This window comes from Berghia stephanieae, chromosome 3, assembly GCF_034508935.2.
Source record: "Berghia stephanieae isolate SIO BIC M18660-M18661 chromosome 3, UCSD_Bste_1.3, whole genome shotgun sequence".
Taxonomy (NCBI): domain Eukaryota; kingdom Metazoa; phylum Mollusca; class Gastropoda; order Nudibranchia; family Aeolidiidae; genus Berghia; species Berghia stephanieae.
Window position 1 is genome coordinate 71,279,091 of NC_088362.1, and position 18,706 is coordinate 71,297,796.

At 37.7% G+C, this 18,706-nt stretch overlaps 1 protein-coding gene and 1 pseudogene across 3 annotated transcripts in view; one reads left to right on the forward strand and one right to left on the reverse strand.

Annotated features, from left to right (window-relative positions):
• The window catches only part of LOC144968375 (profilin-4-like), a 69,940-nt gene that overhangs the window by 10,788 nt on the left and 40,446 nt on the right, over positions 1-18,706 (reverse strand). The window contains exons 1-3 of one of the 2 annotated variants that reach the window (XM_078906658.1): positions 17,635-17,737; positions 16,731-16,981; positions 13,873-14,105 (exon numbers count right to left, since the gene is read on the reverse strand). The exons of the other annotated variant lie outside the window; for it this stretch is intronic. Coding sequence (XP_078762784.1) covers positions 13,873-13,926 — 54 coding nt within the window. The 5' untranslated portion in view covers positions 13,927-14,105; positions 16,731-16,981; positions 17,635-17,737. Of the gene's footprint in view, positions 1-13,872; positions 14,106-16,730; positions 16,982-17,634; positions 17,738-18,706 lie in introns of those variants that run through there. 2 annotated transcript variants of the gene reach the window in all.
• The window catches only part of LOC144969340 (profilin-4-like), an 8,151-nt pseudogene continuing 7,422 nt past the window's right edge, over positions 17,978-18,706 (forward strand). Inside the window, exon 1 of the transcript XR_013644749.1 lies at positions 17,978-18,025. The product of XR_013644749.1 is annotated as a profilin-4-like (transcript). The remainder of the gene's footprint in view (positions 18,026-18,706) is intronic.

Genomic DNA, 18,706 nt, shown 5'->3' on the forward strand with positions numbered 1-18,706 from the left:
TAAGTTAGAAACAGTTATACAATATTTTACACACATAAAGTGCAGATGTTTTTCACTTTTGCAGGTTCAATCACCCTTCTCAATAATCTCTTAATGGAGAAAAATCTATCCTCTTTTAAAATATCACAATGAAAACAATCTGACAAAGACATAAACAGGAAAAAAAAAGGTTCTCTGTTGTAAGATTATATCTAGACCCTGACAAGCCAATTGATATTGCTGATATTTTAAGTTATCACAAATCATTCAATACACAAATGTCTTTTTAAAAACACAGAAATGAAACTCCCGCCCAAAAGAGTAACCTTCCCCCCCCCCCCCCCAAAAAAAAAAAACAAAAAAAAACAAAAAAAACAAACAAAAACAAAAAACAAAAAAAGCAACAAAACAAACCCCAAAAACACCGAACAAAAAAAGACAAAAAAAAAAAAAAAAAAAAAAAAAAATAAAAAAAAACCCAAAACAAAAACAAAAGAAAAACAAAACAAAAAAACAACTAAAAAAAACCCAAAACAAACAAAAACAAACCAAACACATAAAAAAACAACAACAAAACAACCCCCCCCCCCAAAAAAAAAAAAATAAAACCCTAAACCCCCCCTCCCCCCCCAAAAAAAAAAATAAACACCAAAAAAAAAAAAAACACAAAAAAACAAAAAAAAAAAAAACAAAAAAAACAAGAACACAAGACACAACACAACAAACAGAAATAAAACAAAACAATAAACCCCCAATAAAAAGCAAATCAAAACTGAAACCAAACAATCCCCAAACAACTAGCACGAGACACAATCATCGACAGCAAGGTGCAGAAATCAACATAATTCATCACGAGACTACAGGATTAAGACACAATAGAAATATTTTCCTAATCACAGCGTTATTGCCCCTGGCTTATCAACACCAGGATTAATAGAGACCATTACAAAATTCCAGTCGGAAAAAAAAAAAAAACAAAACAAACAACATAAAGCACAAGAACCATAAGACTAGAAACAGTGCTAGACACAATCCACAGATAAAATAAAGATCTCTAGATGTCAAGGTAGTAACAATGTCTGTCTGAACACTGGCAACTACTACTATGTCTTATAATGTAGCAATGCCAGTAGATCCGTATGAACTAGAATGGCTTGACACACACAATAAACCAATAAATTATTACAACCTGACAAGATCAACAGTAACGCCTTGACGAGGTTTACACCATGGATCATTATAGGGACGAGAGTACGCACGCGGGTCTTTCCGAATCCATTACATCGTCAAGATCTATAAAACTTGACGTGATCTTATTTAAAAATCTGATAACTTGAACTCCCATTGTAGCCACGGACATAGATCTAAATACTTTCAAGTCAAAATAGAATGTTGTACATACCCATATTAAAACAATGATAATTATCCCACAAGTTTTGCATTCAGCTTTATTAAACATGATTAAAAATCCAAGTGAGTCATTGTGATTGTGAAGCCCCATTTCCTGGTTTTGTTGTAAAACTTGAGACAATGCAATTGTTTTTCGTTCTTTTCTCAAAATGATGTTATCTTAATTCACACAATGCATTTTTGCATATCCTTGCAGATGAGATCTATAATATTGACATTTAAATACACAATGGAAACACACACACACACGCACACATATACACACACAGTCACTCACAGATACACTCAAAAACACATAACCCCCAACAAAATACAAATAAAAGCAAGAACAAATCAAACAAAATACCCCCTCCCCCCCAAAAAAAAAAACAAAACAAAACAAAACAAAACAAAACAAAAAACAACAAAAACAAAAACAACAAAAAAAAAACAAAAAACAAAAAAAAAACAAACAAACAACAACAAAAAACAAAACAAAAAAACAAAAACAAATAAACAAAACGAAACAAAGAAAAAAAAAAACAACAAAGACAAAACACACAAAAATTTTTTAAAAAACAACGACAAACCCCCCCCCCCCCCCCCCCCTTCAAAACAAGACAGCAAACAAAAACAATATTTAAAAAAACAAACAACAAATAAACCAATCAAACAAAAAACTAAAACCAACAGATCTTCTAAAATTCAAAGTGAGAAACCTTCTTTCCTGAAAGACATCAAACTACTCCTTGCAATATCGACACCAAAACAATAAAGCAAGCTTTAGAAGAATCGATAATTCTATTAAAATAAAATAAAACTTGATAAAGAAATTTATTCCCTCCAAATCCAGCCTGGTGACTATTGATTAATTTCTGGGTAGAAAATTACCATTTCTAATGGAAAAAACAATCGACCATTTTCACAACGCTGTCGATCGAACTTTCACAAATTAGATTATTAAATAAATATATTTTGGCTAGTAAACTCCAATCTCAATCTACATATTAAGATAACCCAAAAAGTATCAAACCTGAAATTTCAAAGAAGTTATTAAACAAGTCACGGGTTTGAGGCTCTTTGGCAAATTTGGGAAGCCATTGTAATTTAATTGGTATTAACTGTCATTTTTTTGTCTAGTCAAAATGAAAAAAAAAGTGTTTTGTCAGAGCCCGGCACAAGGGATGTTTTATTTTTACCATTAACCCCGTGAAAGCGGGGATAGATGTTACTTTAAACCGAAACCGCCTTATTTCACGAAATGTGAGTTGATTCTTACTCAATTTAGAATGCTCTGAATTATTAATTTATTGAACACTGTCAGAACTACAGGACACCCATCAATAATAATTATAATATATATATCTAGTGTGACCTTACATGACACGGGTCATGAACGTCGTGAGGACGTATATATATATATATATATATATATATATATATATATATATATATATATATATATATATATATATATATGTATATATATATATACGACCCATTCCCTTGATCGGACATTATGTTGTGACGAACCAGGAATCTAAATAGATGCAATGAATATAATTGTTTTTTTTTTTAAATCTATAACTATCGAAATAATGACTGCCTTCTCTGCATCTAAACTTTCAAGCTCGATATTAGCGTCTGCGTTTCTCCAATTACCAGACTGAGACGCTTATCTTCTTGACCTTTCCTCCTCCCCCCCCCCCCCTTCTTCCCCCCCTCTCTCTCTTCTCTCTCTCTCTCTCTCGCCCTCTCTCTTTTATTTGTCTCTCTCTTACTCTCTCTGTCTCTCTCTCTCTCTCTCTCTCTCTCTCTCTCTCTCTCTCTCTCTCTCTTAAGAAAAGAGTAAAGTAACATCCATGAATGAAATATTTTGAGAAAAAAATTTACTTTAGCAGCACTGCGAACAACTCCGCCATTGCCGGTCCCAAGCCCGGATGAGAAAGGAGGAGGGTTAGGCGTAGGGCCAGCAACTCCACCCTGGAAAACACAAGCCGCTACAGAAACGTCGACAAAAGAAAACCCAATTACCACTGTTCTGGGAGAGGAAGGGTCAATGCGACACATGACGCTTTTCAGTGAAAGCCGAGAGGAAGCTACAAGGCCGACTTTCCTTCTTTCGACCAGAACCATCAACGTCGGAACATGGAATGTGAGGACCATGTATGAGACGGGAAAAACCAACCAAGTAGCAGCAGAAATGAAAAGCTACAACCTCACACTGCTTGGAATCAGTGAGACCCGTTGGACCCAGTCAGGGCAGAAGAAACTGATCACAGGAGAGCTCTTACTGTATTCCGGGCACGAAGAAGAGAACGCTCCCCACACAGAAGGTGTGGCCATCATGCTGTCAAAATCTGCACAGCAAGCCCTGTTAGGATGGGAAGCACACGGACCGCGAATTATCGGAGCTTCCTTCAGCACAAAAGTGAAGAAGATCACAATAAATATAATACAGTGTTATGCACCAACAAATGAACATGACGAAGAGGTAAAAGACAGGTTTTACAACAGATTGCAGAATGTCCTGGCCAAGTATCCAGAGAAAGATGTGAACATTCTCATTGGTGACATAAACGCAAAGATAGGGACAGATAATACAGGGTTCGAGGAAGTGATGGGAAAACATGGACTGGGAGTAATGAACGAGAATGGGGAGAAATTTGCAGACTTCTGTGCTATGAATAACCTGATCATTGGAGGTAGCACTTTCCCCCACAGAAGAATACATAAGGCTACATGGGTATCACCCGACCTTGTTACCGAAAACCAGATTGACCACATCTGCATAGCTAAGAAATTCAGAAGGTCCCTGATGGATGTACGGGTGAAAAGAGGAGCAGACGTTGCATCGGACCACCACCTGGTTGTAGCAAGGCTGAAACTAAAACTGAAGAGAAATTGGATGGAAGCAACGAAAAGAGAGAAGTACAATGTCAATTTGTTGAAAGATCCAGATACCCGAGAAAAATTCAGCCTGACTCTCACCAATATGTATAAAGTATTAAAAGATCAGTTTTTGGAAGAGAGCAGTGTGGAAGATGATTGGCAGAAAGTGAAAGAAGGACACAAGACAACCTGTCAGGAAGTGCTTGGGCCGATGAGACACCACCATAAGGAATGGATTTCAGCCAAAACACTGCAAATGATCCAGACAAGGAAGCAAAAGAAGGCAGTCATAAACAATTGCCGGACAAGAGCCACAAAGGCAAAGGCACAGAAAGACTTCACAGAAGCCAACAGAAAAGTTAAGAGGAGTGCAAGAACAGATAAGCGCAAATACATTGACAGCCTGGCGGAAGAAGCAGAGAAAGCAGCAGCCAGCAACAACATGAAACAGCTGTATGACATATCAAAGAAACTGTCGGGGAAAAACAATAGGCCCGAGCGACCAGTCAAAGACAAAGAAGGAAACACCATCCTGGGAAAGGAACAGCAAATAAATAGATGGGCTCTTCACTTTGAAGAGCTTCTGAACAGACCAGCTCCGTCGAACGCCCCAAACATCAACCCAGCTGATACAGACCTTGACATCAACTGTAGACCCGACTAAAGAGGAGATCGGGAACGCTATCAAACTATTGAAGAATGGCAAGACAGCTGGGCCAGACAACATTCCCGCAGAAGCTTTAAAGACGGACTTAAAAACGACCACAGAATGCTTTATCCTCTCTTCAAGAAGATCTGGGAGGAGGAAGAAGTACCAACAGAGTGGAAGGAAGGGTACCTCGACAAACTGCCTAAGAAAGGCGACCTCAGCAATTGCAACAACTACCGAGGAATAACGCTTCTGCCAGTGCCAGGAAAAGTCTTTAATAGAATAATCTTGGAGAGAATTAAAAGTGCTGTTGACCCCCTCCTTCGCGACCAACAGGCTGGCTTCCGCAGGAATAGATCATGTGTCGACCAAATTGCAACCCTACGCATCATAATTGAGCAATCCTGGGAGTGGAATTCCCCGTTGTACATCAACTTCGTTGATTATGAAAAAGCGTTTGACAGCGTGGACCGAGAAACCTTATGGAAAATACTCCGCCACTATGGGTTCCAACAAAAATAGTCAGCCTGATCCAAAGTTCCTACGAGGGAGTGACCTGTCGAGTAATCCATGGGGGACAACTGACAGATAGCTTCAATGTGAACACTGGAGTCAGACAGGGATGTCTTCTGTCACCCTTTCTCTTCCTTTTGGCGATTGACTGGACAATGAGGTCAGCAGTGGCAGGTAGGAGAAATGGGATTCAGTGGACATTGTTCGACCAGCTCGACGATTTGGACTTTGCAGATGACTTGGCCTTGCTGTTCCACAATCACCAACAAATGCAGGACAAGACAACAGAGATAACAGCAAAGTCATCACAAATCGGACTCAGGGCCCATGAGGGTAAAACAAAGGTCCTCAAAATAAACACAAATAGTAAAGAACCAATCAAACTGCACGAGAGCGAACTGGATGAGGTTGACCACTTCACGTATTTAGGCAGCATATTAGATAAACAGGGTGGCACAGATGCAGACGTAAAGGCAAGAATTGGCAAGGCGAGGGTAGCATACTTGCAGCTTAAAAGCATCTGGAGCTCCAAGGTGGTGTCAACCCGAACCAAAATAAGACTCTTCAATTCAAATGTCAAGTCAGTCCTTTTGTATGGAGCGGAGACCTGGAGGACCACGAAGACCACCACCGGAAAAGTACAGACCTTCATCAATAGCTGCCTCAGAAGGATCCTCAAGATTCACTGGCCAGACAGGATCAACAACGCAGACCTGTGGCAGAGAACATCTCAAATGCCAACAGAAGACGAAATCAGACGCCGCCGATGGAGATGGATTGGGCACACCCTGAGGAAGCCAACCAATAACACCGCTAGGCAGGCGCTGAGATGGAAATCCCAGGGAAAACGGAAGAGAGGGCGGCCTAGAAACACCTGGCGGCGAGACCTGGAGGCGGACATGAAGAGGATGGGACACACCTGGGGAGAGTTGGAGAAGGACAGAGGAAGATGGAGGACTGTTGTCGACGGCCTATGCTCCACTAGGAGTGACGGGCATAAGTAAGTAGCACTGCGAACATCATTCTGTTCTGTTCTGGAAGAACGAATCTTACTACTTAAAGGTCATTTAAAACACCCCCCCCCCCCATTAACCCTCTCCTTACCAACTATAGGAAAATCGTCACATTCGTTACGATACGATACAACCAACATTATTTCATTCAAATTTCTCTTATACATCATAAAATTTAAATAAAATTAACAGTGTGTTGTAGAGCATGGTTTGCTAAAGAAATTATGTATGGCAAGAACTTACTGGAGTGATGAAAAATCTATTTTTGTGTTAGTTGGGTGTGAAGTTTTGGGGAAAATCTTGAAAATGGCTGGTTAGGAGAGGGTTAACTCAAAAATAACTAAGAAATCAGAGCTAACTACTATAAGGTCCATGGAGCCGGTGTTTGTCCTGATTTCTGTAGCTAAGAAGCGATACTACTCGTAAAATATCGGACGCGAGAATCCACCATCTCGCCAATCATTTTCCCATGCATCAATAGGATTCAATAACTAATGACACATTTACATCTGATCAATTGAATTCGAATCAATCACCAATGCACTCTATATCGATCAAATTTAAACCTCGCCCAACAGAGCCACGTGATGCATTAATGATAAAAACGGTGGTTGATATTTTATTTTAAAACGATAAAGTTGATGGACGTCCTGAATCGACATGGAGGGAGGGGGGGGGGGGGGGGGCTTTAATTGTGACCCATCGTCTCAACACGGTATTATGTCGGGGTAAAGTAGATGCTAAAAAAGTGAAATTCAAGTTAAAATGACCAGAACTGACAGGTTTTATTTTTTTAAAGCAACTTTAAGCAACTACAAGTATTGATGCTATGAGTTTTAGTTTAAAAACTCAAAACATCGGCCAGCCGGATATAACGTACGACACACAAAATCATGTGTAACCTGGAATGGATATAGTCTGATTAATATGATTTAGTTAGAACTTATAAAAATGGCTGGCCAAAAAAAAAACAAACAAACAAACAAAAAACAAAAACCCAAAAAGCCACCCCTCCCCCCAAAAAAAAAAAAAAAAAAAAAAAAAAAACGAACCAAAAAAAAAAAAAAACTGACCAAGAGCTGAGTGACGTCATTTTCGTTCCTTCTATATATATTGACCTTAATATAAAACAAATAAACTGAACCCAAGTTTTATATTTCGGTTTTTGATATTTAAACTGTCCCGATCTAATAACCGTATTGAAGCAGTAAGTTAACATTACTCAAAGAGTTCAGACCGGTTAATCCCAAGTTGGGAAAGGGGGTGGGTGGGTGGGGGGGGGGGGGGGGGGGGCACTGAAAATAAAAGGAAGTGATAGATCAGGGTGGCGGAAACTTTGTCGGACACCGACAACACCTAATTTTACATCCACGGGTAACTCAAGTCACGGAATTGAGTCATTGAATAAGACACTTTATTGATGCTGGGCGCTTAGGTAATTTAGTCACAACATTCCATCAGCCGGATATTATGTACCAACACACAAAACCTTGGTAATTTATAGTCTTGGGTAATACAATTCAGTGAGAACTGCTCATAAAATTGGATGGCTAAAAACAATAACAAAGAGCTAAGTGACGTCAATTTCGTTCCATCTAAACTCTTCAGCCTCTTCATTTGTGTAATAAACGATTACTAATCTTTATATTATTTAGCGCCGAATATAGTAGTAGAAAGCTAAAGTGCCACGAAAAGGCGGCACCAAGTAAGTAACCGAATGAATGAAATAATGGACATTCGATTCCATGGGGCATAGAGTAACACACGAAGCTGAACCAAATAATAATATTATGACGCAGTTTAACTTATTCTGTGAATGCGAAATTTTCTGAAAAAAAACATTTTCATGGTATTATAGTGATAGCAGTAATGATTAGGGGGGGGGGGGGGGGGGGGGGGGGGGGGGGAATAGGGTACGCTACAGCACGAATATTTATAGAATAACCTCGAGCAGAGAAAATGGTTCTTTATATCAGTAGTTCCGTATATTATTATTAGTTCTTTATTTCAAAGGAATTTGTAAAAGTTGGGGAGGGGTGGTGGGGTAGGGTGGGGTAGGAGGGTGGGGGGGGGGGGGGGGGGGGGGGGGGGGGGGAGACAGTAACCAGCGTTCCTAACTTCCATTATTCATTCCAAGCGTGTTCGTTAAAATCGTGTTCTAGTGTAGTGTCCTCACGACGTTTGTTCATGACCCGTGTCATGTAAGGTCACACTAGATAGAGGCACCCCGGATAGTCACCTCGAGGCACCACTGTGGCTTTGTTTAATTGAGGCTTAATAGGTAGAAGACGACTGTCTAATAATCTAAAAACAACATGACACACACCGCTGTACGCTAACAAAAAACATTTCATTCTTTTTTTTTTTTGGCCTGAAATCTTTTACTTTCAAAATCAATCGATTAAGATGACTCGTGAACTGTAAAAAAGTCACAGACCTGAGACTTCAAAGTTCTAGAGAAGTCTCAGAGTTGAGATCTTTTGACAAATTTGGGTCATTTTAATTGGTTGATATCTGAAATAAAAATTTTCTGGTCCAAATGAAAAAAAAAATGTGTCTTGTCTGATACGACAGCAAAATATTATGCTTGATCAAACCCTTCTGTATATTACCGGGTAGTGTGTGTTAGTATTAGTATTAGCATCAAGAGATTATTAAGTTAATTCTTTAGTCCAAGGACTTTTGGGTCCTAATATTGAAATATTGACACTTTTGTCGCTTCTGTAGTCCATTACAGCGATAAGTATCATAAAAAGATTGAAGCGCTTAGCAATGGCAGACGCCATGTTAAAATAATCTGATGATGGAACAGTGTACATCGCAAGTCATGCAGTGGCAACTTGAAGGAGAAAGATGGGAGAGAAGAAGAGAGAGAGAGAGAGGAAGAGAGAGAGAGAGAGAGAGAGAGAGAGAGAGGGATAGAGAAAGAGAGAGAGTAGAGAGAGAGAGTGTGTGTGTGTAAGAGAGAGAGAGAGAAAGAGAGAGAGAGAGAGAGGAGAGGAGAAAGGAGAGAGAGAGAGAGAGAGAGAGAGAGAGAGAGAGAGGAGAGAGAGATGGGGGGGGGGGGGGGTCGGACCTGGAGCTCCATGAAGATGATGGCCATGAAAATGATGGCCACGGACAGAGGAAGATGGAAACCCTCGTTGCTGTCCTACATCCTAACAGCATAATGGGCAGTAAGTAAGAAACAAGTCAAGGAGCCTTTTGAGTGTAGTGCCAATTTTCGCAAAATAAACGAATGTGAATTATACTACGGGGATCCGAATGTAACATTTATCTCTAATTGAATGAGGGAACAGTGTCTACAATAACTCTCCGACAGACAAACAGAGGAGATGCCTAATAACTGGCTCGAATCTTTGGAAGCAATAAGGTCGTTGTGTGAAACCATGACGGTACTTCTACACCAAGGAGACATAATATTAGACGAAAATTCATCTCGGTGCTTGTGGTGCTAAATCTTTTTCTTAAGACCTTCCAGCCAGACCTAAGTAAGACACAATTAGGTTGACTGCGCGGTAAGAAAATTTCTCAAAGACTCTTCTTTACTTTTTCTACTTTTCTTTTGTTGGAGGTGGGTATTGTAACCAAAGCATTACTCCTTTTATAGGCTTGACTTACAAGTGAATGGATTCCAGTCAATTGGCAGTGATGGAAAGCAGAACTACTCTACTATAGAAATGCATGTACGAGGGCTCTTTCATAATTAACCGAAAAATGCCTGTAAAATCCGCGTTTTTTATGCTATCAACAAAATTCTTGCACGTGTTCATACCTTGACTCGTCCTTCATTTCTCTACGTAACAGCCAAGTCTGTCGACACACTTCTGCCAACGCCGCACCATGGAATAGATACCCTCTCGGAAGAAATTTCCGTCAAGGTTTTGTGCCATTTCCGCACATGGTCAACAAGCTCTTCATCGACATCAAAGCGCTTTCCTGCCAGCTCACGTTTCAGTGGCCCAAAGAGGTGATAATCAGATGGTGCGAGGTCTGGACTGTGTGGTGGGTGTGGCAAAATCTCCCATCTATATTTCTCTAGCCAACCTTGCGTCACTCGTGCTGTGTGGGGTGTAGCGTTGTCGTGTTGCAAAATGACTCCGTTGGTCAACTGCCCTGGGCGCTTTCTGCGAATGGCCTCCCTAAGCTTGTCAAGAGTTTGGCAGTACCTTGCAGCATTGATTGTTTCTCCAGGTTGTAAGGTTTCAAACAGAATAACACCACGACTGTCCCAGAACACAGTTCCCATTATTTTCTTTGCTGAACGCATGACTTTGAATTTCTTCGCGACAGGTGAGGATGAATGTTTCCATGTCATCGAATCTTGCTTTGTTTCTGGGGTGCAATGGTGCAACCAAGTCTCATCACCGGTGACTATGCTGTCAAGAAAAGTCACATCGTACCCTAGAAAGTCTCCGCCGGCGTTGGCAGTATGCCCGTGAACCCTGCGTGAGCTCTTGCTTCTTCTCAAAAGTTCCCTGCAGATGTCCAATCTTTGTTCTTTATGATTGTCTGTCAATTGCTTAGGAACCCATCTGGCGCTGACTTTTCTGTAGCCAAGTTCATCAAATACAATTCTATGGGCAGAAGTTTCCGAATTTTCAAGACTGCTTGCGATTTCATGAAGTTTCAACCTCCTGTCTTGACGAATAAGCTCATCAACTCGCTTCACATTGTCTTCTAAAATCGCAGTTATCGAACGCCCTCTCCCTGCCCTGTCTGTCAAGTCGGAATGGCCGGCTTCAAACAAATTACACCAGTGATAGACTTGTGTACGGCTTATAACATGCTCACCATATACACTCTGACGTTCTTTATGAATTTCGGTAGGATTCAGACTTTTGGCGTTCAAAAAAACGTATGACAGCTCTGATTTCCTCCTTTGACCAAGTTTCAAGGTGGGCCGCCATCTTTAAAATCGTCTAGAAATTCATTGTGCAAAATGATGCACTTCATAATTTCTGGGAATATCCGGAAGGAAATAAGGAATATCATGTCGTTTACAGAATTAAAAAAATCTCCACTGGTTGCTGAGCAATGGGCATTTTTCGGTTATTTCTGAAAGTGCCCTCGTATTAAAACATTTGGTCGGAAAACTCATCCTTCAAATATCGCTCGATTTAAATGACTCTCTTCTTGGCAAAAACTCTCAAGTTACTTACGGGTCAATAAAGATGACCCACGGCCTCTTAAAAAAACCCCAACCCCCGCCCCCCCCCTCCCCCCCCACCCACACCCCCCCCCCCCCCCCCAAAATAAAAAAAAAAAATCAAATAAAAAAAAAATGAACAAAAAAAAAAAAAAAAACCAAAAACAAAAAAAAAAAAAAAAAACAAAAACAAACGTGACCATTTAAATAATGACAACGCAGTTAAATACCTGGTACTCACTTCACACCTGAATACATTGAGAGAAAGTGAGTAAAATCAAAGACTCAATTATTCGTAGCTCGCAGTGGGACTCGAACTCTGGATCTTCCGGTCCGAAGGCGAGTGTCATAACACAAGACAACATAGCTGCACAAAAAGAAATCAACTTAAAACTCCTTTAGAATTTAGTTGAAATGACAAGTTTTAGATAGTTCAAGTGCATTAAGTGCATTAAGTGTTATATATATATATATATATATATATATATATATATATATATATATATATATATATATATATATATTATATTATATTATATGCACATAGGCAGGCTGACTACATTACACGTCTCGTACGTCTTTAAACGCTTCTGAAAATAACTACCATTTTCATTACGGAAGATGAGATGATGTCTCGCACAACGCAGACCTGCCAAACGTTTCGAAATGCCATAAATATGGGAATTTTATAATTTTGTCAAACTCGAGCCAGTCAAACATAGACAACTTAGAACAAATTCGATAGGCAAATATAGGAAAAAAGCGTGTAAGAATTAACCATAAAACTAATAAGATGTATTGTACTTACTTAACGTGACTAATCTTATTCAGTATGTCCTTTTTTTTCATTTTAGTATGCTATTTTTTATGATGAGCGAATCAAATAAGCCTTTTTTTTTTACTCTAAGCGATAAACAGGCGCTTTTTTAACGTTCTAACATTTCATTAAAAAATTGAAAATAAAAATCGAAACTCTTGTCGGGTTAATGTATCTGTTACGGGGAACAGGGCAACCAGACACCCCCCCCCCCACATCCCCACCCCTTCCTAAAGGAAATAAAAACAAAAATAAGAACAATTAATAAAAACAAAAAACAAAAAACAAAACCAAAACCAAACAATCCAAAAAAGAAAGGAAAATAAAACACCTACAACCCCCCCCCCCCCCCCCCCCAACAAACAATCAAACAATAATCATCATAACAAAACAACCAACAACATCTGGTTGAAATCTATGGATAGATAATTATCGTGGCGCCGGCAATTAGTAGGAACCATTTCTCTTCTTGATAAAAAATAAATAAATCAAGCAACAAAGAACACAATCGCAGACGATCGCAAAATCTGATCCCGATGGCATATTGTCATTATTTTGAGTGATCCTTTTAGAGTTATTACCTCACTCGACTCAGATGGGAACACGTATCACGCTGAATGGAGTTCTGGATTTTGTAGAAGCATGATTACATTGCAAAAAAAGTGATATCAATTAAAAATGGTCAGCGTTCTTTTAAAGGGAGAGAAAGTAATTTTCTCTGAAACAAAAAAGATTTGGGTCGGTTGTTTCCCTTGGGAATATAAAGCATTGTGCGAATCCGCAGATCATGGCATCAGTTGCAAGATCTGATGATTTACACTACGGTACAACAACCAGGACAGTTTGACAAAACATGAGCTTTCACGTAGAGTATTATCCATCCACTAAAATTTACTCCAGGCGTCATACACGACTGTCCGAAGCCAACACGGCTTAACGTATAGGACAAGACATGACGTCTTTTAGGCGCAACCACATTTTTTTTTCAGAGATAATGATCTTACCGGCTATATACTCATATTGCGCCTCAAAACGGTGAAAGAATGTAAGTAAAGAACATTTCATGAAAGGATTCGAGCTAGGGACCTACAAGTCCGCAGGCAAGCGGCGTACTACAACACTACAAAGCCGCATAACAGTCAACCCATAAAAATAGCAGAACAAATGGATGCTCCAAAACTTATGCATAGATTTCACTCTGTTTTCCTTATAAATGAATGGTATTTTGTTACAATTTGAATATCACGTATATTTGTGTTTTGTACAAACACACAGGCCACGTATATCGATGAAGACACAGAAACACACAATAGAAAGAGAAGGATAGATAGATAGATAGATAGATAGATAGATAGATATAGAGAGCAGGAGAGAGAGAGAGAGAGAGAGAGAGAGAAAGAGAGAGAGAGAAAGAGAGAAAGGGGAGAGAGAGAGAAAGAGAGAGAGTGAGAGAGATATCACATATACTTACTGGGACACCCCTAACTTGGTACTTAGGGTTTGTTGTCAAATCCAAATCAGCCATTTTGTGTAAAAGCAATCGCTATTCCTCTGGTAACACACTATACACACCACACAATAGCACACAAATTTGTATCTCTGGTTATACTACCAATATTGTCATTATTCATAATTTGTTGTCACTTTATCAAAACATGTTAAAATTGATAACTTACACCAAGTCTCATCTGTAAATCTTTTCCCCTATTCATATATGGTCGAGCAAATTTATAATAAGAAGGTTTTGATGATGGTGTTGTTCTTGATAATAATGATGAAAATTGTAATAATAAAGATGATGATGATGATGATGATGATGATGATGATGATGATGATGATGATGATGATGATGATGACCATGATGATGATGGTAATGTTAAGATAGTGGTCGTTGTGGTGGTTTTTAAGTTTGCTAAAATTAACATAAATTGTTTTTGAGATTAACGGAAAAAACACAGTTTAACAACGAGATATCATTGCATTACGAAGGGCGAGAAACGCTGTTTGCTTTGGAACAAGAGATGATTTTGATGGGTTGTTTCCCTTGTAAAATACATTTTCACAAATTACAGAATCATAATAACAGTCATACAAAAGGATCTGAAACAGTAAGTCATTGTAATACAAATACACTTTGTAATCGCAGTCTAACAAAACGTTTGTTAAAAAAATTGTCGGAAAACGTTAACTTCAAATATCGATTGATTAAAATTAAAAGGACCGTAGATATCAACTTGATACTTCATTAGAACATCGTTAAAGCGTCGGCTTTAAAACTTTTAAAACAATAATATGTCATCTTAATCGTTCGATAGTTAGAGTAAATGAATTTTGAAACATTTCTGAAGTTTAAGATTGTGTTATCATACTTTCATTATTTTTGCTGTTTGTCTTCAACAATGACGGTGATGATGATGATGATGATGATGATGATGATGATGATGATGATGATGATGATGATGATGATATTGATGATGATAATAATAATAATTTCAATAATAATAAAAATAATGATGACTGGACAAAGATGTAGAAAATTGTGATGATCTTATAGAATAACGATGATATTGAATTAAAGAAGATTTAAACTGTTCTGAAATCACGTCGTTTTATATCGCAACCATTTTACATTCTAATAACACAAAACATTTCAATATTTTGAAATAAACTTAAACACCGCGACCAGCACTTTCATGGATTCATTTATAAACAGATACAATCCTTCCCCCTTCACCCCTCCCGTCCAATCAATGGGGCTGGTCTATCTTAAGCCATCCCCCCCCCCCCCCCCCCCCCCCCAATATCTATAAAATGATGATCCTATCGTACAACAACAAAACACCTCTTTCACCGTTTACTCCATATATCAATAAATAAAATGTGAATATTTGTCTCAAACGGTATTTTGTCCAAATTAATCAGATGCCAAAAAAATTTTATTTTAAAAATGAAAAAAAATATTGGAGTTAAATCTCTCTTTACCGATCATTTTCCTACCCTACACAAAAATTGATTTCTTTACACTCAAACTCAGACATGCAGTACGTACTATAGGACGTATTATAAATAATTTTGTGCAGCAAAACAAGTTTTCTTGTGGATTTAACAATGATTTCTTCATTAAATTTTGTGATATACAAAACAAATCTTAAAAATATAGATAAATGTTCATCGAATCGTATCGAATGTAGTTGGTAATTAAGGAGAGGGTTTAAATTATCAGAAATATGAGCGTTTTGTTCTTCGCTCTCTAAGAAATATGTTAACTTGGGAAATGTCTCGTTGTAATTGACATACTTTATTTAATGTCCCAGATGATATTAAGATATTTATCAAGCGCCACAGACTATCAGGAGCGTACCCAGTGCCTCAAACTGGTTTTCTTTTTCAGATGCACTTTGTCTTGAAATTGAATCTACAGTCAAAAATATAAAAAACACGGAGGGCGCTGTAGTTTTCGTTAACTCATCCTTACGACAATGCGTCTTTTCACTTATTTTTGGTGATCGCCGCCTTATATTGTGATGTGATTTTTAGGAGAGTGTCAGGTTATGAGTTAATGAAGACTAAGGTGGCCTCCCGAAATAAAAATATTAAAAGAGGAAGGGTAAAACTGTCCCCGAATTTGTCAAAATGTTATAAACCTTAAAGATTTAAAGAGGTCTCAAAATCGATGGCCAGACCTCTTCTGAGCATTGCACGACGAATGGAAGAATACCTCTTCGACGAATAATTGCTTTCATTGAAAAAACAACAACAATAAAACAAACAAACAAACAAACAAACAAAACGAACCCCCCCCATCCCCCCAAAAAATAAACAACAAAACAAAACAAAACAAAACAACAAAAAAAACCCAAGGAATTGAATGTTTAATGTCAAACGCGATTAGTTAGGGTACTAAACATTATCTCTAAGGTATGTATAAAACTTTGTAAATAAACTCAACAGAACGTTTCAACAACATTTGTGACTTAAAATCTCAATCTTGTATTAAATCGTTAAGAACTAGATGCTAACACTTGAATCTATAGTAGAAAATATCATATTATTGTTAAATTTATGGGCCTTATCGAAGAAAATAAATATGGCTTCTTTGGCTGGAAAAAAAATGAAACTATATTTTTTATAACTTGTGACCCAATAAATACCAAACGGTAAGGCTGACTTACGTAGATTCTAAACCTTGAATTTATAGTAAAAAAAAAACTTGGGCTATTTTGGTTAAGTTTTAATGTTGTCTAAGGGAGAATGAATAACATTTCTCAACGTGACAAAAAACTAAAATTTCACAATTCTAGTCATTTTAACATTAAAATCACGTTTTACCATCTGACTGACTCCGACATAATACAGTTTGGAGACGATGGGGGCACACTTTAACTTAAAACTATAAAGTCAATGTTCAAAAAACATTTATCTCACTCCGAAATAGTACCTATGAGAATGACGCAGTGGTTCACATAAATTATTAACCTTTCACAACACAACAATTTTATACATTTGAAATAGTAAGAATAAAATAACTTTATCCAGCTGAATTGCCACACACGTTGTAGTGTTAATGTTGCTGCTCGAAGCTCGAAGAAATAAATAACAATGTGATATTGAATGCAAGCTTCAATTTAATTACAAAACAGATCAAATGAACGTTTCGGATTTCCACTTTATCAACAAAACAGGATGAATAAAGCACTACAGATGTTTTGTTGATAAAGGGGAAACCCGAAACGTTCCCTTGATCTGTTTTTGTAATTAAATCGAAGCTTACATTCAATTTCACATTGTTATTTATCACACACGTTGCAGTATAGTTTAAGTTTTTTCCTCATGAATCCAAATTCCTATGATATATGTAACCTTCATATCAAATCTCACAGGCTCGGGTAACCATTCGGGTTGTTAACCAAGTCCCGATTAGGACCTACACGCTACGCACCAGTGAATTAATCCAGTGTAATTCACTAAAATACAGCAACAACAATAATAGTCGAGATTCTTATTCATTGGTTTCATGAGTACACACAGCTGGCTAGGTCTGAGATTAACACTACTGCACAATCACAAAATAACTTTCTTTATTTTACATTTGCGATCAACCGTCTCAGTATACTAATATTTCGGAGTGAACCAGGTGATGCAATTCAATTTCACACTCAGCATAATATACAATTTGGTTTAAAATAAATTCCTTTATTCGACAGGATGCGTTTTGTTTCTTAACTCCACGAACCTTCACTTTTATAAATTTGTTCATTTTGACTTTAAACTCAATATGTTCCACAACGTTTATTCTGACATAATATCAGACTGACGCGATTGGTCACATTGAGCTATTTTTACTATCACTCTAAATCTCAACGAATTAAAGTGACTCTCAACATAAAAGAAGCCACAGGTTACTTTTTTTTTTTGGACAAGTTGACAGTTATCTTATTCTATCGATATTCGAAATTAACAACAAAATCAGACCAAAGAAAAAAGGCGCTTTATCAGAGTATGACAGAACAAGCATTGAGTATTATCGGAAACAATCGATAGATCGATCACAGTTGATTGGGTTTATTGATATCATAATGACGAATCGATGCACTGGATTCATGCCGATATTAATGAAACAAAGGGTTTAATCGATGTGGACTCATTCAAATGCAAAATGACAAATATCATGGTTCAATAGATCATAATAGAAACATGTCAATACTCAATCTTATGAGGGACGGAATAAGTCAATGAAAAAAATATATTGTCTTGTATAGAATTATTCTGGTTACATGATTTATAACAAGGAAAGGAAGGCATTGTGTTCTACTTATTTATTTATATTTTTGTTTGTCTGCATTTTCTATCTTGTTTAAAATAAAAACAGATGTTGTCAATAGCATTTTGGGCAAAAAACTTAGACCATGCTGCTCACTTTGCGGCGCTGTACTGCGGCTGACGTCAAAGTTAACTCGATATTTTCATTCTGTCATGAAAACAACTGAATGCTTTTTATTTTGGTGCAATGTACTTGCAACATATTGTGCTCTCAAAATGAGACTAATAAAAGGCCGACAGAAAAAGTTGACTTACACACTCGCGTCCATCAGTTAGCGTTCTAAATATTATCAAGTTGAGTGACGCCATATATTTTCTGAGAGAAAGACATCTTGGTCTGTGTCATATAAATGTACCTGATTACCAATTCTTGTTACGGGCTGATTACACGTCGTTAGGGCTCAATCGAAAGTTTAAAAAAATAAAAAGTTCAAAAATGAAAAACAAACAGGAGTCTCTCAATTTCACGTTTTACTGACACGAAT